The sequence below is a fragment of the Falco cherrug genome, chromosome 6, assembly GCF_023634085.1.
Source record: "Falco cherrug isolate bFalChe1 chromosome 6, bFalChe1.pri, whole genome shotgun sequence".
NCBI lineage: Eukaryota > Metazoa > Chordata > Aves > Falconiformes > Falconidae > Falco > Falco cherrug.
The window spans coordinates 56,223,244-56,248,809 of NC_073702.1; the positions used below are offsets into that span (position 1 = coordinate 56,223,244).

General features: G+C 36.7%; 1 protein-coding gene across 1 annotated transcript in view; it reads right to left on the reverse strand.

The window, feature by feature from the left end:
* Positions 1–25,566, reverse strand: part of LAMA2 (laminin subunit alpha 2) — a 377,271-nt gene that overhangs the window by 65,571 nt on the left and 286,134 nt on the right. The window contains exons 35-41 of the mRNA XM_055714667.1: positions 22,737–22,848; positions 18,109–18,271; positions 13,443–13,653; positions 11,757–11,873; positions 10,428–10,591; positions 6,685–6,823; positions 356–458 (exon numbers count right to left, since the gene is read on the reverse strand). Of these exons, the coding sequence (XP_055570642.1) occupies positions 356–458; positions 6,685–6,823; positions 10,428–10,591; positions 11,757–11,873; positions 13,443–13,653; positions 18,109–18,271; positions 22,737–22,848 (1,009 nt within the window). The remainder of the gene's footprint in view (positions 1–355; positions 459–6,684; positions 6,824–10,427; positions 10,592–11,756; positions 11,874–13,442; positions 13,654–18,108; positions 18,272–22,736; positions 22,849–25,566) is intronic.

Consider the following 25,566-nt stretch of genomic DNA (forward strand, 5'->3'; position numbering starts at 1 on the left):
GCTGGGCATGTTTTTGTACTAATTTCCTGCTACAGCATTTAGTAAATCAAAACCAGAAATTCCACCCCACTCTCCTCCCCGGTTACTCTTGCTCTTACTGTAGTTGGCATGAGAAGACCAAGGCTCCATTGTCCTCAGCTTTCCTGTCCAAGAAACAGAGGGGACAAGCATCTGCACACCTACATAATACCTGCACCCAAACCATGAGAATCTTCTTCATTGCTACATTGTTCAGTTTCAATCAGATAATGAATTACACTTTTCTCCTACTTACATGGCTTCTTCATACTGGAAGCATAGCAGTCTCCTGTTTTTCTTGTATTTAACGGGCCTGAATGCCATGTACTGCACATACCTTTAACATCATTTTCTAGCATCTTGGCTTCATTAAGGACCCTGAGGCTTTTCAGAAGAGAGCTCTTGGCACCATCCTTCAGTGATTCTTGAGGACCAGATGTCTGTAGAAAAAGAAGCAGTGTCATACATACAGGAAAGTCTGAAGTCCTAAAAGATATATGAAGATGATATAAGTGAACAATCATCTAAATTTTAAAGTGAATGTCAGTGTGCTCTGAATTCTATCCCATGGCCATTATGTTGGTCTGTAGCAGACAAAAAAAAATATCTCTAATTAATTTCCTTTTGTTTTAACTGGAAGCCAGATCTCTGGAATACCAGTGATGACTTTAATAAAAAGAGAAAATGCTTATAGGGTTAAAGAAACAGGTATGACTCTAGGAGCACAACTTTGACCAAAACAATTGATCAAGAAGATATTTCAACTTAAACAGGGGGTTCTCCCTCCAGCTGCAGACACAATACCATGTAATACAATATTTCTCCCTAACAGCAGCTACAGTACCTTTAGAAGCCAGACTGGATCTGATGATCCAAATTTTAATACTGACAACAGAGTCTCCTTTGTGGTTAAATTCAAGAATCGTAATTGCTAGGCCAGTAAAGAAAATATGATAGATAAGAAATAGAGTTAAAAAGAAGGGCAAACTGAAGTTAATCTGAAAGAGTTTTATTACTGAATAACCATCCTTCACCATTTCATGCTACTTGAAGATCTTTCTTTTGAAAAACATCCATCTCTATCTTCAGTGCAGAGATTGATCAATAAATAGAATGATTTTTCTAAAGTACATTAGTATTTTCAGTTGGTAGGAAATGCTCTGGGTTCTGAACCACTTACTGTTCAGTTTGTAAGACTGAACCCAGGTCACACATCATACTGAATACATTTCTTTGAGAATACTCCTGACAGCCAGATAACATTCTATATTAGTCATGGGTCATAGCCTTGTAACTAGTAAGTAATTAAGAAGCAGCTACTTTTCATTTTCCAGGGCAGATACATATACTCAAAAATTAACTGTGTGTCAATTAAATGACACAGTTATTATTGCTATTCATTATTTATATAATGAGCAAGCCCAGAGGTGATATTTTACATACTACTGAATCTGTTGATTTTTTGATAACACTTAAAAACTGTATGTTGGACTTGCCCATTTCATTTTCTTTTAAAAAAATCTTAGGGAATGTTTTAGTTACTTTCAAAATTGAGAACCAGTTTTTTTTGTTATGGGATATCTCATGGCATATGTTGCTATGTCACAGGGATACAGCTATTAAAGATTCCTTGTATTCATACGGGATGTAAATCTATGCTTAGCTTTCATCACAGGCTAAGTGATTTTAAAAAGTAAGGCCGATATGACTGCCATATTTCCAAGCTCACCTGAAATATTAAGCTGTGTACACAAATTCTTTTCACCATCAACAGAAACTATACATTCAAAAGATGAACAAAATCAGTTTCCTACAGATTTTCTTTATCACATAATACAAGTAGCATTGGTAATAGAAAAATACATATAGAAAGAGAAAAAAAAAAAGACTATCCAAATTAAGCAAAGCTCCTGAAGGAAGACTGTTTGGCCAGATTTTGGGGCAGATGCACCTCTCAAATCAGGTAATACTTTTATATTTCTTTCCCCAGTAGCAACAGAACCCATGGTATGATCACTCTGTGACCACAGACTTAAAAAATAAAGATTGTTATTACTGTTAAAGGACTAGACATGGTTGTCTGGCTGATTAAGCAGTTTATATTCAATAAAATGAAGTTGGAAGACCAAATTTAATATACAAAGCCAAGAAGTTCATCAAATCAGGGACAATAATTGAGCATGTGCTGACAATTAGTCAGAGACAGATTTCAGCATAAAGTTAATACTAGAAAAGCCCCTTCAGAGACAAATACACTTGTACTGATTAAAAGCTTTATTTTATATTTATTTCAAAATAATTTTGAAAAGAAGGATTAATCCAGACATCTGATGTAAAAAATACTTTTTTGCTAGCTTTTCTAATGTCTCACAAGGCATTGAATTATGAAGAAGTCAATATTGAAAAAAATCAAACATTTTCTGGCTTTGTGTGAGGTGAGTTTGTGTGCTTGTGGCAAACCTGGGTCATGATGAACACCTTTATGATGTAATAGACTGACAGACAAGGGTCTTTGATAGTGTTTTCTAAACTGGGGCACCTGCTGTAAAAAAGAAAAGTAAAAAAAGATTGTGATTCAGGATAAATTGGAAAATCACAGATTCTCAGGAATCTAATTTGTTTTAAATCTGCATCTTCTAGAGTACCCATAACCTGGGGACAGTACCTTCCTCTGCCTGTGCCACTCTTCATGCCCCCTACCCTCCCTCTGTGAACCCTATAGTCTGAGTGCTTGTAACACTTTATGGCAAAAATGGGATTTCATTATGTGTCCAAACAATGCAACCGCAATCATGGTTTAGAGGCATAAGTGTTGCTGTAATATAATGCAAAATGCTGCCACTGAAACGATAAATGATCCTTAATAGTCTGATTTTTTCTATCCATGAGTTAGCAAAAAATTTAATGAAGTTTAACAGCAAAAGAAAAAAATCCATCAAATTAAGAAAACTTCTATGAATTAATATTTAGCAGAGAATTTTGGGTAAGGAAAGAATTTTGGAAGAATATCTCCTCTGTCTTCCCATTTCTGGTATTTCAATGAATCTTGAACACTTTTTTTTTGTTAAACAGCCCAGTTTCTCCAGACGTGGCCTAAAGCTTTCAGTTCAGCCCATAGCCTCGTGGGTTATGGCACTCCTCTGTGATGGAGATCCCTCCAGATCTCCCAGGAATGACTGTGTGAATCACTGACTTACCACATTAACAGGGAAATGTGCTACATACTGCAAGTTTGAATAAGATCAGCCACAGTCACAGCATTGCAAAGACTCCCCCGACAGTGCATGGTGAGCACCTATCAGACTAATTGCTGCTGAGGACTTTGCAGAAAGGATTTTATTCTGAGTTTTCATGAATGAAGGTAAACATGAAGTAGGCACCATGTTGTCCAGATCTGCTGAAATGTTGGTGATTTTGGTCATATGCAGTACAGCTCCAAGCATGGATGTAAATGCACTGGGACAGTTTTGAGGATCACATACTTGAACCTACACACATATATGGCATTTTATAGACCGAAGTGCTAATTCACATCGGTTAAAAATAGTTCCACCTTATTCTTAAAATAAATTATTTTCTTTTCACATACACTTACATGCTTGGAAGTTTTCACCTATGCAAGGGTTAGAGCTACTCACATTTTCACCAGTCCTGAAGATAGCTGAGCATTCTGAAGTACCAAAATTTTACAAATGATTTGCACCTCAGGAAATCCTCACAAGGAGGATGGCTAGGCAGCTTTATGTCATTACCAACCTAGACATCCAATGTAACTGTTGGGCTACCACTACAAAGAAAGTCAAAACCAAGGAAGGAATTAGCCCCTAAACACCTAACGTCCCCCGTGGTTCCACTTACCACCCTCTAAGACTTTTCCAAAAAGACTAAGAATAATCAACTTTTTCAAGATGTATTGTAAAACTGTGATTCTAATCTGTGAGACAAGCTGGATCTGTTAACATGACTCCTCTCTGCAGCCTTGGATAAGTAATGGGATGTTGAAGCTGCTTGAATACTAGAGATTTCTCATCTGTGATAAATTTATTTTGCTTTTAAAGGAAGAGCAAAACCACCATAAAAAGCTTGGGAGGAATTTTTCTGTCATATTTTTAATACATTCTTTTTGACTTATTTACCAGGCTTGCTGTAATCACTATGGATTTTAAGCATCTTTTCATTCTTGCTTTCAGCAACATTAGCTTAATTTGAAAACAATATAATTTTCCCACTACAAACCAAAAAAACCCCAACCAACCCCTGAGATACCGCTTTAGTCCTGTTCCTACCATCTCTAGTTCATGCACCAGCTTGCTGCTATTGGGAAAACTTCCTCCCCCTGCTCCAGCATTAATAATGGTCAAGGGGAAAGGCTAGGCTTAGGGATGCATGTGAGCTACAGCACTTTTCTCAGTTATCTGCCAGAATCTGGAGATCAGAGTCTTTTACAGAAGACAGGAACCCACAGCTGCTCTCATAAAGAAGAGAACACGGGTCCATCTTTCAAAAGGAGGGGAAAGACATGATCTCTATCTTCTACACAGGGTCCCCAAAGGGCACCTTCTCAGAAAGGAGGGGACACAGTTTCTAGGGGCTTCTCAGTCTGAAGGGGCTCAAATCCACAAATGCTGCCTTCTCGGGGACTGCCTGAACCACTGTGCTCCAGATAGCCCCGAGTAAGGGTGCACTCCTGCTCTCATGCTGAAGCTCAGCTAAATGTAAGTTCCTTGGGGCCTGCACAAAAGGGGGAGCCTGATGTACATGGTTAGCAGTTAAGATTTTCACCTAGGATAAGCAAGCATTCAACAGTCTTTGCATAAAAACAGAAAAATAGATTAGTGAAATGATGATTGCACTTCACAATTAACATACTTTAAAATCTGGCCCCAAACCCTCACATGATCTTTTACCAGATAATGGTTATAATCTACCTTGCTCTGCAACAATTTGATGGTAAACCACTGATTACCTCTACTCTATATTAAGTCAATCACATTTAACAGGCAGCAGCTGCCTCCATTTTCTTCTTTATCAACTAGATCTCTGTTACATATACAAGCTCATAACAACAACAAAAGCTCTCAATAATACATGCAATGGAGATGCTAAAAATCTGATCTTTAATAATAACTTAGTCTCTTTCCTTGCTACTCACTTGCCTCTGTTTACATCATATTGTCCATCTCCACCTTCATCCCTTTCAAACTATATATCCATTTTCTCTCCATGGTATAATCAGCCAGTTCACCATCTGATACATACTCTTCTGTAGCCACACTGTAATTGCTTGCTTTGTTTCTTGACTGCTGTATGTCTTTTCTTTCCTATTCAATCCTTGAAACAGTCTCCTGCCTCACTCACTGAGTCATCAAAGCAGCAAAAGATAGCTATCTCTATTAAATCCTAATGAAAAGGAAAAAATAAATCCACAGCTCCTTATTTACTTCTGCAGTGTAATTAGTACTACTGGTGAAACAACTATTTACAGAGAATTAATGCATACTAATGTGTGAGGTGAAAATGTTTCAAGAGAGAAATATAATAATTAGTGTTATCTGAAATAGAAGTTGTCAATGTAAACAACCTAAGAATATTAAAACTTTTGTGCAGTGGCTAGATCACTTTATCCCTCTCATAAATACAAACCTTTACAGCATGTGATTGCTTTTGCTGTTCTCATGATCCATGTGACTGAAGTAGCTCTCCACAAGCTACCTTCATTCACATACAAGTGATGTAACTACAAGTTGCTTCTGCTTATTTATATGTTTCTGTATCAAATATAGGGTCTGGCAATTTCATATTATACTGTCATTTCCTCATGTTTCTGTGTGCCTGTGAAGTGCACATCAGCTACTCTCTGACTGACTTCCACATATCAGCCATCAGCCCCTTTGATATTTGACATAAAAAATAATTCTGGCTATGCTCAGAATGTCTTCTGCTCACAGTATATACAGTAAAGAGCTGAGTTTCTGATTATGTCTCAGGCTGGAGTGCTTGCTTTATCTTACAATCCTATTTTTTGAAAGTTCTCTCTTTTTCTTCGAAAATTTGCATGCAGTACCTCCTAGTGAGAATATGATTTCTCTGCAAAAAACAGCAGAGTTCTGCGTGGTTTCTATATACATACAACAGAAGCTGTATGGTTTCTATGAATAAAATCTTCCTCTCCCCTCCTACAATTCCCCATTTCTAGAATTCTGCCAGGTGCACACAGCTCATCCTATGTGCAGAGAAATTCCTTTGAATGTTTTCATGTAACTAAAGGGTGAAGAGTTAATTAAGGTATGGAGTTCTTCAGATATGTGCAAAACATTCACTAAATATAAACTAACTTTACTGAGTATCAAATGACCTACACTCCTTACCCAAAGCTGTTGGCTTGAGCCATAGACAGAGACCGAAAAGCAGAAGACAGAGGAAGGAAGAATAGCAAACAAAAAAGGAATGTAAAATAAGTAACAAGAGTTAGAAACAAATAGGGATGTAGTCTGAAGGTACAAGTAGCTCTCACAGGGGCATAGGTTCCTAATCCCAAAAAAAGAATCTATGGTGGCAAGGGTGTCTAAATAAACTCGTAAGATGGCAAAACATGGATCTAAGATAAGGTGTAGCACAGTTCCACAGAAAATCTAAGCTTCTGCCCAATTTACTTATTTTTCTTACCGCTTGCATAGCTTCATTTGCAAGAGCCTTGGCTTCTTTGGCAACTTTTTCAGCTTCATCTATGTAATCCTTGATGTTAGTGTAAGCATTGAAAGCAAGTGTGGCATTGAAAGAGATGTTTTTGGCTTCAGCAAGGATTCTGTTGGGATGAGAAAAGTAAACACACCATGAAACCTGCTATCAGAGCTCAACAGAACATAGTATCCTACTTTTTCAAACCCAACAGCCTGTATTTCTAAGGCTATTTCTAGGGCATTTCTTCAGAGCACAATGCTACACTTCAGATTTCAGGAGTTTTGGTATTATGTGTTCAATAGAATTCACATTTTATCTATGCAGAAAGACATAAACCCCAATGTTCACTAAATAAGGAGGTTCTGTGAGATAAAAATAGATTAGACACTGAGATAAGGCAGGCAGTGCTTAACACTGTATGTGTTATGTATATGCTACATAACAAATATTCATAATGTGGGTTCATAGGTTATGTGTTGAGCCAGGCAACATAATGAATTTTGCACTGTGTGAACATGGGAGATCATCACAGGCATGTTTTAAAGTAGACTCTCTGAATAACTAATTTCTTGGTCTGGCTCCCAAACCTAGAAATGTCAGGTTCATAGGAGTTCTCACTGTCTAAACCAAATCCTAAATGTTAATTCTGCTGACCAAAATGAAAACCAAACAATAATGCTTCACACTGAATGGAATCCTCCATTCTAATAACTATAATTAGATTAAAAGCTAATTATAAACAAGTAATATTTCCTCGTACAGGAACTGGAGCTCAGCTAACCACCTTCCAGGGGAATTTCTAGCCAGAAGACTGGAGAAATCACTTTTCTTGCACTCTCTATCTATGAAACTTCCAAATATTTTCTACAAAGAAGTACTGCACCTACAGAATTAACTTGAAGACATCTATCTCAGTATACATTATGCCTGAAGCGTACGATGCTTTTACCAAATAAAGGATAAATGGGCTAAAATCCCCACTTAAACTGGACAAGAATGGATTTGAACTCTGAATTTTGCCTCTCTGGGAAATGCTTATCATCAAGGGGTATGGCAATATAAGGGAGGCAAGGATTACTTCTGCTGGACCTGTTCCAGCTTGTACAGAATACTCAGTTATTGAGACAGCATGTGTGGAAGAAAGAAAAATTCATTCTCTAACCTGGTAATTAATCTATTATCTGGGGAACAGGGACAGCTGGGCTCCAATCTTTGCTTCAACGAGTATTTAATGTTTCCTACAAAATGCAACAGGAAAGACAAAGGGGACGGAAGGTATACTCTGTGGACTCCACGTGTAGTTAATAGAGGGAGAAATTTTCCCTTTAGGCTACTGCAGAAACAGAATACCGAGCTGCCTCTGCATCACTCCTAGAAAAGCCTATCTCCTTCCTCAACTACAGATGGAGCTCACTAGGCTATAGTAGGTTTTTGTGATGCTCTGTTAGAGAAATGCACAGCCAAGAACAGCTATCTAGCTAGTAGCTCAAGTACTCCTCAGAAATATAATTCAAATCCCTTCTGGTTAGAATGGAACAGAACTGAATTTGCCAAATACCAATGACATTTACTCATGAGCAGGTGATTAGCCGTAAGGGAGAAGCCTGTACTAATACCTCCTCATATAAAGGAAAAAATAACAATTTTTTCTAGGTTAAATTAATGAACTGTTCAATGTTCTAACTCTCAAGAGAATATCCTCACCATCAATCAATATACCATTTGATGCCTTAGAGGGTGATTGGAGAGAAAGGGCTGTCATTCAGTTTCTCCTGGAAGATGGAATAGTATTTTTCAGCAAATTCAGTATTAACTGAAAAACACCCAAGTGCTGGTTGTGGAGATAGATACTTTTTGGAATTCCTAAGACAGATAGAGACTGCATATTCCTGTAAAGTATGACTGTTTAATGTCAGTGCACAAAATAAACAGCTTTATCCTGATGCAGGGTTACATAGCACCTTGGTATTTCTTTGTCCTTGGAAATGATGTATCTGTCTGACAACATTAGAAATTTTAATTTTGAAAAATTTGCTTTTAGATATAATTTTTAATGGCCTTGATTCTGCATTTTTGTACCTTTATTTTATAAATCTTTTTTATAGATAAATAAATCTATTTATCTATAAAATAAATCTTGACAAACTGAAGTTGATGTCTGGATCAGACAGACATATACATTGTACTGTTACCCTGCAGCAAATGTTACTTTAAACACTACCCTAAGCATCTTAAGGCCAAGCTGTCAACCTGCATTAAGACAGAAGGACATGCATGCACCCATAAAAGTCTATTTAGCATAGTTAAAAACCTCTATCTCAAATTATGTTTTGCCAACATTTTGTTAAACAAGCAAAGTATTCTTTTATCTCTGTGTTTTCTCTACTTCTTAGTTCCTCCATGCCAACTTTCCATGTATTTGGATATTTATGTCCAAATTCAGTATTGTGGTTGGATGTGACGCTAGTCGTCTACTTTGGGCCCGGAGGTGTACCACAGACTGATATGGCCTAATCAGACAGTACACGTACCGTTTACAAAAGCCATGTTTTTCTAGAAATAGTGCCTTTGAAATCCTTTTTACTCAGGAAACCACTGCTACCATCATTTGATTTACTCCTCAAACCATAAATTAGACTGAGTATCTAGAGTAGTTTGACTACACTGCATATGAAGCCAGTAATTTTGCAAGTATCAGGCGCTATCAGAGATAATTCTGTGACTTTTCTTCAAAATTACAGATGCTGGCAAGAAGAAAATGCGTTAGGCATCTGCTCATAAGTCTTTGGCATATTAAAATCTTCAGGCAGATCTAAAAGATGCAAGCAACGAGCATATCGCTGATGGTAAAAAAAAATACCTCTTTTTTTATTCATGCAGTGTTTTTGAGAAGCTATGCTGGGGACAGGTCAAAGAGGCAGAATATCCATGTTCTATTTCTGAGTATTCCTGTTGCAAATTATACTTGCTGTTTATGGCTTGCTTTCTTAAATGCAAAAAACCACAACAAAACAAAAGACACCTTCCCCCACCAAACCCAAAACAAAACAAAAAATACCCCTTACCTTTTATTCTTTGCAGGAAACTATATTAATGATGAGTTATAAAGTATCATTCTTCTGAGAAGGCTGTGGTCATATAAGCCAAGAGCACCACAATTCTCGCTTATATTTAGGAATGTGACAGTGGTAAACAGAAACTGGTTTCTGTACTTAGGTTTAAGCATTTTGGCCCCTGACACCTACTCATTTTGTGAAAGTGTTTTGAAACCACTAGAGGGATCACTGTCCCTCACTATGAGGGATTTCTGACACTAAACAAATTAGCACCACGATAAGGGTCTCCTACCAAAATGGTCATCTTAAAAATAAAAATACTGCTTGTTTTTAACAAATGTTTTTGAAAACACATAGTAGGCTCTGTAAGACCAAGTTAATTGTTTTTCACATCAACATAGCAGTAAGGATATAGTAAGTTAAATTGTGCTATGAGCACATCCGAGGGCAGATTGTAGTTAACGCAGCCTATAAGCATCACAAGATGTATGAAACAGTTTACAAGTGGTACACACATAAACTGACCAACTGTATACTCACACAGAACACTGGTTATTTGTATACTCCCAGTGACAGATGCTGAAGCCTAAGAGGAATGCCCTTCAATTTCTGTCAAGCCATTTCACAAACCTGCTTCATAATTTTATCATTAGCAATGAATGGCTCCCTTACCCATCCAGTATTGCAGATGACTCATTCAGCTGTGCTGCATGGTTCTCAGCTTGCAACACTTTTTCTGGAAGCATCCTGTCACGAATTTCTTGTGATAAGTCATCTATTTTGTCCTTCAGCTGATCAGACATTGGCTGTATCTTATCTGCAACACCTTCTACATACTGAAAATGACAAAAGAAAGGCAATCAAGCAGCTGAATGAAGGCACTCTGTAGCCCTTTATATATATTTTTTTCTCCTTGTGAAGTATTACCTCATAACTTACCTATGCATTAAGACTTCAGGGAACTAATATGGAAAGAATAAACGAATGGCTGGACTGCAGAGCAGAAGGGAGACAAAACAGTATCTCAAGAGCTACTTGCCTCTCTTAAGCTTTGTAGTTTTCATTTTACAATTAAGGAACTGCACAGTTTAAAAGCATATAAAGTCTAATTTGGATTTCTTTCTTAAATGTGGATGCATACATAAATTGTCATCGTGCTTCACAGTAATAACTAACCAGTGATGGAAGTTTCATGTTTCAGGACCCTTTCAGTGACTCCAATGTATTTTTGCTTATTCAAGTATCTTACTAAGAACTATACTTTTTGAAGGCCTGCTATTCCTGTTCCAGTAAGCTGTCTCAAAGTGTTTCCTTTCCCATTTTCTCCAAAAGCTATATTTCCATTCATTATAAAAATTTTCAATGCAAGCTTAAAATATTTCCAGAATGAACCAATGATATTTCAAGGTGTCGGGGGTTTTTTTTGGTTGTTTTTTTGTTTGTTTGTTTGTTTTGTGTGTGTGGAGCTAAGGCATTGATCTTAAACTCTGTTGATAAAACTTTTAAGGCAGAATTTTCAAACGCATTATGTAAAATGAGAGTACAATCCTCTCTTCTCCCTGGTCTGTCTAGACTTAAAATTGTTGCCACAGGCAACAAATTATTTCTGAAGCTTCCTTCTGATGTGCACACACAGTTTTTGTGCAGATAAATCTACGTCTAGATCACAGAATTGCAGTGAGATTGTGAATGGGTCTGTTGCATCTGCAATTGAAAAGATAAGAGTCAGTAGTACTATCAGAATACCATATTTATAAAAGAAGGCAGAGTCCATGAAAAATTATGAGCTTATGATCTTTTTGCAATCCAATGAATCACTTAAATCTCAAAGTTAATAATTTTATATACCAGATTAGCAACAGAAAAATTATTTCTTCCAATTCAAATATTCCAACATTGATAAATAAAAAGAAAAATAAGGTGTTACTTTAATTATCTATTTTGCTTCCATAATGATGCTTCGTTGTACTAATTCTCAGATAAGTATAATATAGCACTCACCTCTATCGCTAAGGTGATTTCATTTGCAAGTCTGTTGACTTCATTAAGGACTTCGTTTCCTTCCTGCAAACTTTTTTCAACATCTTGTCTGCCACCTTCTACAGCTTGCTTCTTTTTCTATAGGATGTGTTCACACAAAGAAAAATGAGTTGTTTACTGGAACTCATGTTCAAATACCAGCATCCCAATACAAGACTGCATTTTTTCACCATACCACAATGCCACTTGTGGAATTCTCTGAACTTTCAGAGCAAAGATAGTGGTGACAATAAAGTATATGTAATGTAAGTTATCTTTTCTTTGTCCTCCTGTCACAAGTTTTGTACCCCTTTCCCACACAGTAGGTGTTTTGTGGCTCTGTAGCAGAGGTAACTGACTGTAGTACTATTGCAGAATGAATCAGGAAGAAGTCAGAAATCCTATTCTTTACCCAGATGTGCAAGCTCCTCATTTTGACAACTACCTTCTCTGGCTACGTAAGCAAAATTTAACAAAATACTCTGCTGCTTTCCTATTTACATCCACTGGTGTTTCGCTAACTACTGAATGTAAAATAAAAGATGATGGTTAGAAGCAATCTTAGGATTCTTGATTTTCCAACTAGTAAAAATACTGCATGTTGTATAGTAAGGATGGACTTCTGAGTAAGGAACTAGCAGTTTCCCATGCAAGATCCATTGAGTGTCACAGATTACTTTGATAGGAGACCGTGGCTTTCTAGCATTAAGAGCACTGTGATGGCTTCTTGGACAAAATAAAGCAAAAGAACTCCTCAAAACAATCAGGTGGGCAGGACTGCTGGAAAGGGTGCCTTTCAGGCACTCTGATACTGTGATGCAAGCATATTTTAAGAACTGAGATAGCAGGTAATTTCTCTAACCTTTATCCATCCATATTTGGGAAGAAAATGCCCAGAACAGAGATCATCTAACTTCTTTACAGCAATGTATTTCCTTAATTCAATCAAGCCCATAAGTCTCTGTTGAGATCTCGGGTCTCGGAACTCTAACCTCATCATTGTACATGAGGTAAAAGCTCACCAAGGTACAAACAAAGTTGAAACATTTATCTTCATTAGGTTGGCTCTGCTCTTTACGTCTTGGTTAAATGCTTGTTAATGTACAGTACAATGTGCTCTTTAAGTCTCTGCAATTTAAATTAAATCACAAGCAGACCCCTCTGTTATGAGGGAGATCATTTATAACAGCTACTAAGTACAGAGGATAGCTTGATTTATTACTCTGTAATATCCACATACCCCCTTCAGTCTTCTTCCCAGGGGCAGGAGAGCGAGATGAAAGTGTAAGTTTTCTAGGAGCAAATATATGACAGCAAAGATTATAACTGAACTCCTATTTAAGTCTTGAGCACAGGATTTGAATTTTACATGACTATTTATACTGGGATGAATTCAATTTCCTCCAGAATAATAATCCAATGCACCCTCCACTCAGTGTTTAAAAGCAGATGATGTTATTTTGATAAAGCTGTGAAGTAATTCTACTTTTAAAAGCCAACGCATTCCCTCATTCTAAGGAACATGTTTTCTTTTAATTACACCAGATATAGTTGTATTTTAATAATATTCTTGTTTTAGTTATATTTTTGTGTCAAGATTTAATCATGCAAAGTTTCAAACTTTGATCAGACTCCAAGTAATCAAGGATACAACTTGTCAGCACTCACCTCTACCATGGTCATATTTTTTTGGTTGACTGCAGATAAATGTTCAGCCTCCCTAATTTTACTTGTAGCTTCTCTTAGCAGATCTCGAGCATCATCAACTTTGGTGTGGTAGTTTACTAGCTCGTCCCGGACCTTATTTTTGAGGTCCTCATTTTTCTCACTGGGCTCACCAAATAATTTCTTCACCTTGTCCAAAAGATCTTCTGCATTCCTGCAATATATGGCCATCCATGAAGGCACTCAGCTCATACTCCCTACAGTGGATAATCTGAATATTCTTAATAACATGCAAATGAAATAGACTTCTAAATTAAATCTCAAAGTAACTTTCAAGAGAACACATGCTTAAGACAGTGAAACAACAGTTTTCTTAAGCCCTTTATTTAAGAGGTTTTCAAATGCCGCTAAGGTCCTATTTATGACGTAGAAAATATTCAAATATTCGCCACTGAAAAATGTTTCTCTTTTTTTTTTTTTTGTAAGTTGCCATTCTTGAGATATGACTAGTAAAGCAATGTTTTCTGAAACACTTCAACTTGACAAAAAGATTTCCCTCATTCACGGTCATGTGACATGTGACAAAGTGGTTTCCTACCTTGCACTGAGGAGGGTATGTAGATACACCTGATTTCAAGATGCCTTGGGGCAGACAGGCTGCTCCAAACAGTCAAAAATCACAAATACTTTCCTGTGCAATAAACAACCCCGAGAATCCTTGGATTTATGACTTCCAGTAGCCAAAGAATTTTGCTTATCTAAAACAAATTCTAGGATATTTTTATAGGACTTTGGCAACACAGAAATAGATAGTTCACAGGTGCCTGCTTTTGGCACAGGATGCAATGTTGATCATCAGAGAGGCACTGCACCCAGTTTTAAAGGATGGAGTACTGGAGTCTTTATGCCCTGTCATTTGCCTGCCATTGAATCAGTGTCATGTAACATGTAACAACAGTGTTAATGCAATGATATGACAAAGACAGGGGAAGGGGGAAAGACAAAAAAAAAAAAAAAAAAAAAAAAAAAAGAGGCATTTCCAAAACAATGATTTAAAGGTAAAGAAAAATCCTAAGTAAACAGGAGTCTGTAGGATAGATAATACCTACAGAAGAAATATATCACACGTTTACCTAGAACAGATGGAGTTTTTCTTCCTGTCTCATTATGGCAAAGTGTTTGAAGAAGTTGTGTGGAAAAAAGAACTGTATTTTCTGAAAAACACTGCAGTTTGGCCAGTCTATACTCAGTTCCATTAGAAACCTTCTAAAAATAAACACATAAATAAATGCACACAAAAAAATAAAATACCTGAGAGGTGGAAAAGAGAGCTGCCACTGGGCATAATTTGTATGAGGGATCTGAACTGGAGCCAAGGAAAGCCAAATTGTGCCCTTGACCTTAGCTTTGGGATTTTCTGAGATGGACTTTTACCCCTCTGCCCTGCCTTTGGTTTTGATGGAAAAAAAATATGGTGTTGTGAATTTGCAACTTCTGAGGACAAAATATTTAATCAAAAATTAAATCCCAGTATTGACAACCTGTCACAGAAGAAGAATAGAAAGGAATTCAGAATTTCTCCCTTACCTCCTCCATTGTTCTTCGTATAAGCAGCTACTGTCTTACACTTCTAGCAAATTTTGACACCCTTATGACTCTGCAATACTAGAGGAATAGTACAAGACACAGGATTTGCTTTTAATGTCCTTGTCTCATAGTACAGTCCAAAACACCTACCTGTCCAGTAGCTTGCCTCAAAATTCCCCATTGGTTCTCTAAAGATAACACTTCCATATTGACCTGTTGTGCATTTTCCCACTCTGCTCTTTCTAAGGAGGTACAAGGCAATAAATCTGCTCCATGTAATCCCTTGCTTTACGTGCCAGAATTTCTCTGACTAGACTGTACATTTCTTGAAATACTATCTTGTACATTTAACATGTGCTACTTCCACTGGATAACTTCCTAGAAAAAGAACAAAACTATACAAAATGTTTGAAGTGTTAGAAGAAACAATCACAGATCTGGCGTAACACCTGGAATGCTGTACGGTTTGAATCCTCAAAATAAGTACAAGGCAACAAAAGAAGGGTTTGAAATTGATTACAAAATGATTTAAAAAAAACCCCAAAACTGTATACATATAAGAGTCTACATATGTTAGAATTGTCCTATCTAGAGACAAAAAGAGGACTATAACATCATGAGTAGCATGGATAAGGTGTTCCAACTGTCCAATGTCTTTCCAAACACAAAAATGAAAATATCAGGAAGCAATATCAAAACACAGGAGGCGTATCTTCAAATGCTGCGTGGCTGAGCTATGCAGAGCATTCTTACAGGAAATTGGATGATAAAGTCCACAGTGGCTGAAAAGCCATCACACAAAAATAAAGCTATTCAGCATATTAAATACAAAGATAGATTTCTGGCTCAGCATCCCTTGATAGCAACTCAGTGGCGTCCAAGAAAATGTCTAGGAATGTTACAAAATATTGACAGATATTTTTCGTAAGTATGAAAATCAGGTTGGTTTAGGACAGAAACTGGTGTATTTTTAACATGCTCTTTTTAGAGAGGAATTATTGACTAACGCGCCACTTCAGTACACGAAGGCAATCAGATTACAGACTGGATTTGAAAAGTCTGAAGGAAAATAAATGAGGGAAAAAGCTGCACATGTTAGAGAAGTTTTGCTGTCTATGAAAGCAAGAAGACTTTACTTAATTTGTCTTCATTTAACTTTTGAGACTTCAGAAAATATAGGGGAGGTAAGAGGAATCCACCCATCCTTGTCATTCTGTTCTTGGATGGAATTTTGAAAGCAGAATACAGTCATTGCCAAAAGACATTTCACCAAAGAGTAAACATGATTAACTACTTTCAAGTGATCACAAGACTTGCAGAGCTATTAAAAAGTAAATATTCCTATATGAATAACAATACATGTGAGCATAGTGATCCACACACATGCATGCACACAGAGTTTTAAGAAAGATTCATTTTTCTTCATCTTTTTTCCTTGTAGAATGTATCCTATCCACTATCTTACTATATTACTTAAGCAGTTTTAAGACATTTTTCTTTAAGAGGCAGTACTTTATAAAAGAGTTTCAGAAAATACTATCTAGGGACCTTTCCTCCCCACCCTGTAACCCACAATACTAATTCTCATTCTGTTGAGTTCACTGCCAAATTTCCTGGGTCTCAATGACTGCCTATGAAGAAGTTATCCTATCCCTAAGATAAACCATACAACTTTGATTGAAATCAGTACGTATATTCATGTATTTCTTAGCATAAAACATATTCCTTTATCAGGAAATGAAAATACTTACTTTGCACATTTCAGGAACACTGGTAAGAAGGAAAGAAGTTCTTTCCCTCAAAAAAGCCCTACTCCTTTACCTACTCTAGCTATTGGGCTAGTCTGACAATTTCATGTTGGCTGTAGCATTTGTGGACTAAGAACACCTTGTTGGAAAGGCCTCCCCCTAGTCTGCCCTAAAATTGCAGGTAGCACTTTCAAAGGTTTAGCTACATTTTTCTCATCCCTACTTTTTCCTCATTTATTTCTATGTGTGAGTGGAGAACGGACAGAAGAGGCTCAGTGGAACCAGAAGAAAAAGCAATAAAACACTACTGAAAAATAAGTTTGCAATACATCCTTTATCAAAAGAAAGGAAAGCAGAACCATCAGAATTATGGGAAGAAATACTGTAATCATAGGATTTTCCGAAAGTGATCCAGATTACAAAATGTAAGATAGGCAGTGCAAATCTGATTCTATACTGCTTGGAATTCTTAGCTAATCTTGTATTCTATTTATGTCTCCTTACAGTATGCATGTACCTGATAACTGACATTTTCAGGCCTGAATACCTCCATCCCAGATAGTTTTCTGAGCCATCACAACTTCAATGGTCCACGCAGCAGCTCAGCTGGATTACCTGCTAGCTGTTTGCTCTGGTGACATGCTAAGCAAAGCCTAGCTTTAGAAATATGCCTGGTCTGACTGATACAGAAGTAACAGACTACCAAAATTTGAACTTCAAGCCAAGTATTTTTCTGGATCAGGTAAGTTTTAAGCATTTTGCAAAATGCTTTATAAAAAGCTGTCAATATAATTATATGTACATATATAGTTTTTACTTTTACAAATAGCTAAATAACCAAACCTTAGGCTTCTGAACTGTGGCACAGAGCTGGAATATTCTTATCTACGCTATTCTGTGTATGGGAAAATACATCCTTTTGAATGTCTATGCTACTGGACAAACTTTGCAGACAGATAATATTTTTATTAGTAGACCAATTAATTTCCCAGACCCCCACTCCCCTCCAAGTTTCTATACAGGCTTTTTAGTGCAAAAGCCATTCATCAGGTCTGAAGCAGAAGCTGAAAACTGAAAAAAATTGCTTAGAATTCTATTAGAAACATTGCTGGTACCTGTGGAGCTGAGAAGTAATTTCCTAGGGATTGCTTTCCACATATGTAAGCATTTCCAGAAATGCAAATGCTACATTAATAGATATGAAGTATTAGACTTTGCTTTCCTTCACATTTCTGTAAGCCCCAGCTTGAAAACTTGGTTGGAAAAGATGACAATCGTATTTACAAGAGCCAGATGTTATCACTAGGAGGTTGAAGACAGAGGTCTCTACTCACTTTAACTCATCCTGAGCTATTCTTTCCTGCATATTCAGCTCTCTGCTTCTCAATTCTGAGATCATTCTGTCAGCCTCGCGCTGCAGTTCTGGAAGACTCTCCTCCAAGGCCTTGTCTTGGGTTCTGAGTGTCTCATTCAGTTTTATAGCATCTTCATTTGCAGCTGCAGGGAGGCAAAAAACGAGTTACATAGGGAGTTAGTAAATAAAAACAGAGAGGCTTTAAGCATCTGCCTATTAACTCTATCAGCAAGTAGAACGCAACTTGCACTGGTTATTCCTGCTGTGAAATATAAAGGATGGTTAATCCAATGATCAGTAACAAATGAGAAAATGTTCTATGTTTTATCAAACCTTTTATTACAGCTCACTTTTAAGCACAATAATTAAAGTGAAAAAGTCTTTATATCCAGTATAAGAAATATATTGCTCCCCTCCTCCCCTTGAAAGAAAGAATTTGCACTGCTGAAACAGCAGAAGATAATCTGTTATATTGCTTACAGAATTAAGGAGCAGGCTGTACAAGCAATGAAAATTAGATCTAAATTACTTTTAGAGAACTTCAAAATATGTCATTTTTAGTATTCATACTTAACAGTGCTAGGAAGAATTAATTATGGGGAAGTTTTGGAAAAAGAAGGAGAGAGAAGAGGAGTAAAAGACACCCACAGATGTCTAAACCCACTCGTGTTTAGAAGCAGATATCCAGAAATGGAAAGGAAGGGAATGGAGGCTGGAACATATGATGGTGCACTATAAATGTGTTATGTGTTTGGAGCAGTTGAATTATTCCTAACTGCTAAAGCTGTACACTGATACCATATTCAAGGACTGGCTAACATCTTTCTGCCATAGCACACCACAAGATACTAAAATATACACGTTCAGAAGCAACTAGGTAATTTCCAACAATCAGTTCTATCTTCAATTTTAAGAAGTACTGCTGCCTTTCTATAGGCACAGGGCTCCCAAGTAACTGATTTCTCCAAAACAGTAGTTTCTGGTTACACGGCTACTTCCTAATATTTTAAATTAAATCTTTAACTGAAGAAATTAAAATCTGTCTTCCAAACTTCAAATAAATAAATATTTCATCTACACATTCTGTAGGTTTAGAACAAATTACGAAGAAAATTCTAATCTAATTATTTCTTGATTTGGTGGTAAGAACTGAGATTTGCATTTTTAATCAAGAGTGGTTACGTGTGGGGTAGTGAGGACTAGAAAAAGACTATGTTTCTCTTAAATGGATCATGGATCACTTCTGTGCGTCATGTTATGTATCATTACTAAGCTACCTCAGGCCAGGAATAGGCATATATTCTTTTTACATAAAAAAATAATCTAAGAATAAATAAATAGTAATTTAACCTCCCTGAATATTTACCTTAAAAGGGAAAATGGATATGTTATCTCAGCTTTTATTAGGGTCAGGAAAATTCATACCTAGCTTTATCTTTCTCCTCCATCCTCCTCTTCTCATAACAATCTTTGATTTCTAGTCTTAGTATACTGCAAACTTTCAGAGTCCAGTAGTGGTAAAAGATTTGGATGCACTGACATAGACAAACACAAGGAGGTGCAAAGCTGGGAATATTCTGTAGTTGAGAGAGAAAACTAGCTACAGGTACTTGGAAGTTAAGAAAGTGTCAGCAATCAGTTCAGTAGAAATGGGTCAATGGTCAGAGCATGGTCATTATAACAAATCACTCCAAACTTCTCACTTGTAATAAGGAGTTTTTATAGTTTCAAGAATTCCTTGATTCCCTGACATTTAGGGAGGCAACTATCTGATCTACAATCATGTACTTCTGAGCACTGCCATACTCAAGCACTACCTTCAGTCAGTGGAAAGAAATAGGTCCTTCCATGGCATTCATCCTAAACTTGTTGCCTACAGGCAACAAGTACTAGTGAGCTCAGGACCACAGATACAGTCCTGCATTCCTAGAGAACCAAAGTACTACAACTTTCAGAAATCTGTAATCTAGGGATGGGGGACAAGGAATGGGCATAAAGAATACCTCCAAACTGGTTGGCCATCTCAATCAGAATAACGCAAGTGAACATAAAGTTTTTAAGGAACAATCTAGTAATGTCTCATAGGTCAAAAAGAGCAGAGTCAGAGAAGGTATGGGGCCAATATGCAGTTAAAATGTTGTCAAATTTTAAAATATTCTATGAATGGCTCCAACATAAGATGAAAGTTTATCCTCAGTTTTGGAAGATAGTGATCCTGAACAGGAAGGTACTTGAGGATGGCAATCAGAAGTAAGGGTATAGAAATTACCACAACCAGAGGAAGAACATTTTGAGAAACTCAAGCTGGAATGGCCAGAGAACTGTCATTCTAGAAACTTGAAAGATCTGGTGCATGACCTGACAAATCCAGGAAGAAGACCGTTTGACTGAGAACAAGCCAACGTAGTGCCCTTTTTGAAGAAATGGGAATTCCACTATGGCCTGAGAAATTGCTTTAAAAGTAAGTGAAAAAAAGGATGTGGAATAAATGATTGTTGGTTTATTTTTATTTTTTTTCCCCCTAAAGGTAGCACATATCTGACTATACTGATTACTATCAAATCCAATTGAATATTTTCATTAATGATTTTGGGGAAAAAGAAAAGAAAGTCTACTGATAAAATATGTTTATGAGGAAAAGCTGTAAGACAGTTTTAGTTGAGTAAAATTGGAACGCTATGCAGAAAGAACTGGATGACCTTCAAAACTGAAGTAATCTGACAGGATCAGTAGAAAACACAAGGTTGTAAACTAAACAAGAGAGATTTCAGCTGTAAACTATGGCTTTGCCAGTTAGATATAAGGTATGAATGAGAAGGACACAGCTATATTATGAATCTCCAATGGCACCCAGCTGTGAAAAAAAGGAAATGCTATCCCAGAATGTATTAGGAGAGCTGACATAGGCAGATTTTAATGTTACTGAAGTGCAAGACAGTGAAGCAACCTCATTTCAATGCTTGCTGCCTGTGCTCAGGAAAGATGAACTTAATTTTGAACAGAGGAAGGGGAATTATACAAAGGTGAGCCAGAGATTTGGGAGAATGTGCTTTAAGGTGTTTTAGTCTAGGAAAAAAGGGCAAAGGGGGAATATTATTCTTCTCTACAAACATAAGTTGGGGGTAGGGGAAGGACAAGGAGCACTAGGGAAAGGAAGAAAATCTATTTGAAGTAAAGGACGAAGTTGGCAAAAGAAAACATGATGATAAACTAAACTTGAATATTTTTTTTAGCTAGAAATGAGAAAGTTTGTAGTTATGATGAGTTCTGAAACTGCCTTCTAATCAGATTTTGTGTACTTGTGGAAACTGCTTTGAAGATGAGGGTTAGAAAGTTTATGATAGCAGGGGAGTGGATGCAGCAACCCAGGAGGTATCTTTTGGTCCTGTGCTCCTATATTTCATCTACTCTTGAAAAGTTAACTTGGCCTCTAGGCAAACACATTGATTTTAAAGTCTTTGTCTACTTCTAAGATATCACATAAATTTATTTCACCTCTTCAATGTCTTCAAACTCTGTACTTTCTATTGCTAAACCTGATCAAGGAAACTTTTGCTTGGGTTACAAACACTGGGCATAAACTTTGAGGAATAAATAATTAGTTTAGTCCTTGTCATCCCAAATTCATCATGAACTGAGGAATCCGGTCTTTTGTTTAAAAATTATCTTGAAAACTTGCTTACCTTTTATTGTTGCTTTTCCCACATTTACTTCATGTCAAAGTTGCACATCCTAAAGCTATCCTAAACCGCTGCTCAATTCGGCTACAGGGCACGTATGGGGATGTTACATGTTGAAAGCAATATAAAATGTACTTTATAGCACCTGGACAAAAGTGGAAGATTTCCCTTTCAATGAGATGGGACTTCAGAAGCATAACTACTGAAAATAGTACTGTAGGGGGAGCTTTCAGAAAGAAAGAACAAATAAGTATTTTTCAAGTAGAAAGTCTGTCTGTGGTTGCCAATAATTTTCATATTTTTCAGTCATTATTTTATTTAATACCCTCATACAGTATATAGGTCTTGCTTCTCAAAGCCATCTACAATACTTCTGCTCATAAATCTTTACTGCATTGTAAATGCAGGGAATCAGCTTGTGGAAGAAAGAGAGTTGGCTTTATGCTACTGCTTAGGTAGGGTTAGGAGTCACTTGGAAATTCCAAGTAGCAGATGTTCATTAACAGCAAGCAGTAATGTATTTTTGAAGTAGTTTTGTGGAATTAAGATGAAGTGTTAAGGTACCAAATGCTGAAATTACATCAAGCTTTTTCCCCAATACATGTTTTCAACTGGTTTGAAAATAAATAAAAGCTAAGCCCTTTTAACTACTTCATCATAATAACTTTTCTTCAAATAACTGCAAAAATCCTGAAGGAACATACTCAATGTTCTGCTAGTCTTTGTTCATAACTACAAATACACTGTTTATATAAACTGCATCTGTTGCTTGAAAAAAGTCTGAAGATAGCTGACTATAGTTTCTTCACTCAACATTTAAAGCATATGACATTTCTCAGTGAATAAACTCTTCCTCGCTGTCTCTCAGACCTTCTCCCCCACCATCCTTCAGTTTTCTTGAGAAACAATCAGCGTATTTTTCCAATACCTTCAGCAGCTTGGAGAATGCCTTTGACGAACTGTCCAAGAGATTTCGCTCTGTCATTAGTCCTCTCAGCATCCTGCCTGGTTTGCTCACCATCTGCTGTCACCTTGGTAGCCTAGTGATCCAAATTCAGGAAAAGTATAATTAATGAACAGGACAAGGGTGCACTGTGGAATACTCCTACTGGCTGAATTTATGTATAAAACTTTCCTCAGGCAACAGGCAATCAATGAATTATTGATCAGATGAACGGGAAATGACATGCTCTGTTCAAGTACACAATTAAATTTTATTACCCTTCCCTTTAAGTGGAAATTGGAAGGCTTTATTTTAGGTTCTGAGAAACCCTAGTTGTGTGCAAGAGCACACAAAGAGAAACAGCACGAAATCATTCACTAAATTTGCTTAAAGAAATGTTGTTTGGAACCTTTTAAGGTTAAGATTCATCAGGGAATACTTTCCATAGTGTCAGAATTGTGCAATTTTCGATTGACAAAGTGCAGCAGATATCATGACCTCTTTCCCTCCTCCCTGGAGGCATTCTCAAAGAGATCATGTCAAGCAAGAATAATTTTAAATCAATACATTAATTAATCCAAGAAAGAGAAAAAGAAAAGTTGTTTTTTTCAGCTCTAATGCTTGAAGTTGTTTGTTTGCAACGTATTGGGATGCTCAGTAAAATTTTAGCTTTGTGTAACTAAATGCTTTATAATTGTGTTGAATTACAGCAGCAGTAGGATGAAGACAGGTATCTTCTGCAGATCTCAAAAACATGCTGAGGAAAGGAAACATCTTAACACATTCTACTTAGCTCTCAAGGTCCTTATTCACAAAATGGACCCAATTTTATTACAAGGAAGCTGACAATTTCAAGCAATAAAGCTTGTAAAATTGTACTGTAAAGCAGAAAAACCCCAAAACCAAAAAAAACCACCCAGTTTTTTTATTTGGGGATTGCACATCCATGTATGTCTTGAAGCAGGGCATTCTGCACTTTCTGGTCTCTGGGAAATGGCTAGAAGGTCAATAATTCAAAAAGAACTTAGGTTTTCCCTGACTTGAGCTGTACAAACTGTTTTCTTGGTTACAAGCCCCAACCCTTTTGAATAATAGTCAAAGAGAAATAGTATCACTTTCAACACATTTATTTTTGCCTGATTAGCTTCCAGATGGAAGCCCTCAAGATACCTCAGGACAGCTGGGTTTCTGAAATGAAATCCCTGGAATTATCATATCACTTGCAGTTTTGGTCTACTGTAGAGTAGTTATTCTGAAAGTAATTTATATGAAAATCATTCAGATAAATAGAATTATACAGGAAGAATTAAGAACCCATGCTGACTGGGGGGAGTTAGTTTATTTCATCCCTATATCAGTAGAAGAACATAACTTTTCACATTTACACAGCTTTAATCATGGTATTGGTTACTTCCTCTTGGATTTACAAAACCCCTTTACCCGCATAGCTACAGAACTAAAATATTGTCAAAGTAAGCTGTAAGAGGCAATTTGGATAGGAAAAAGGCAAAAATACAGAATGATCTTGATGGACCACTGCTCTAACCCAGCTTGGCATTTCTGATGTCATTTCATTCTTCATGTAATTGAGAACTACCTTATTATTTATTGTCAAATCCTCCACAATCAGCCTTTTATTCTTTGGATTTTATTTGCTTGGAATTTTCACATTCACTTTTATTATATTCTAGAATATTTCTAAGTCCTTTACTACAAATGGTGTTTTATAACTTACATATACTTTTCTTAGTTTTGATTACTTTTTCCACATTTATGTTAATTCCAGTTGGCTACTTTAACCTCTCAATATTTATGACTGAATGGCATGTACTGTATTTTTGTGCACATTAATCTGTCATCAAACAGTTTTCATTTCCTCTCAGTGACAGTTCTCTTTAGTACTTAAATCTCATTCAGCTCCACTGTATGCTTTCTGTATTTTGCCACAATTTGCTGTGCTGAAAAATAATCTTCTGCTTCATTGTCTCGTCTAGCTTTTAGTCCATAAATTAAATTAAATGGCAAACATCCTTCACACTTTTACCTAGCCATTCCATGGCTAATTAAATGTTTCCATTTGTTAATAAAGTTCTACTCATTTTCTATATATTTAGTTTACTACAGGTCACCATTTCTATAAGGTCAGTCTTCAGCATCTACTAACAGTGTAAACAGGCACAAAAACCTCTGGGGTACCAATAAGGGTCAGGCGGACTGGACCTAGAGCAAGGGTTTGGAATGAATCTTCAAGAAGTCCTGACACAAATAAGACTTTTTGGCATAAAGGAGATCTCTACCATGGAAATACAGTAAAGTATCCAAGATCAATAAACTTGCTTTGGTGAGGTTCGCAGCTTGTACTTAGTGATGAAGGTTCCATGGAAGGCTTTGCCCCAATCTGAAGACCATTAGCCACTTAGCAACTTAGACTATTAACAAGTATTAGCAATTACACACATATTTTCATTTTGGTTGTTTGTGTGTTTAGTCTGAGGTCTTACCAAGCCGTAAGAAATTCCTCTGAATGGCATCTGGAGGGGAGCCCTACAGGAATTTCTCCAGCTAGTGAGTTGTAGACCACAAAGGAGGAGTAAACAGAAACATCACTGTACAGATGGAAGTTCTTGGCTCTCCCATCAAATGCTTCCAACTATTGGAAACTAAGTTGCCTTTGCTACTGCTTCCAGAAATTTCTGAGCTTGAGAAGTTCAGTGGTATGGGAGAAATGAAAAAGTTTACAAAATTAAAAGAGGCATTTCAATCAAGAGGACTAATTCTGATCCCTGTCTTTCTTGAAGACTCTGTACCTAATTAG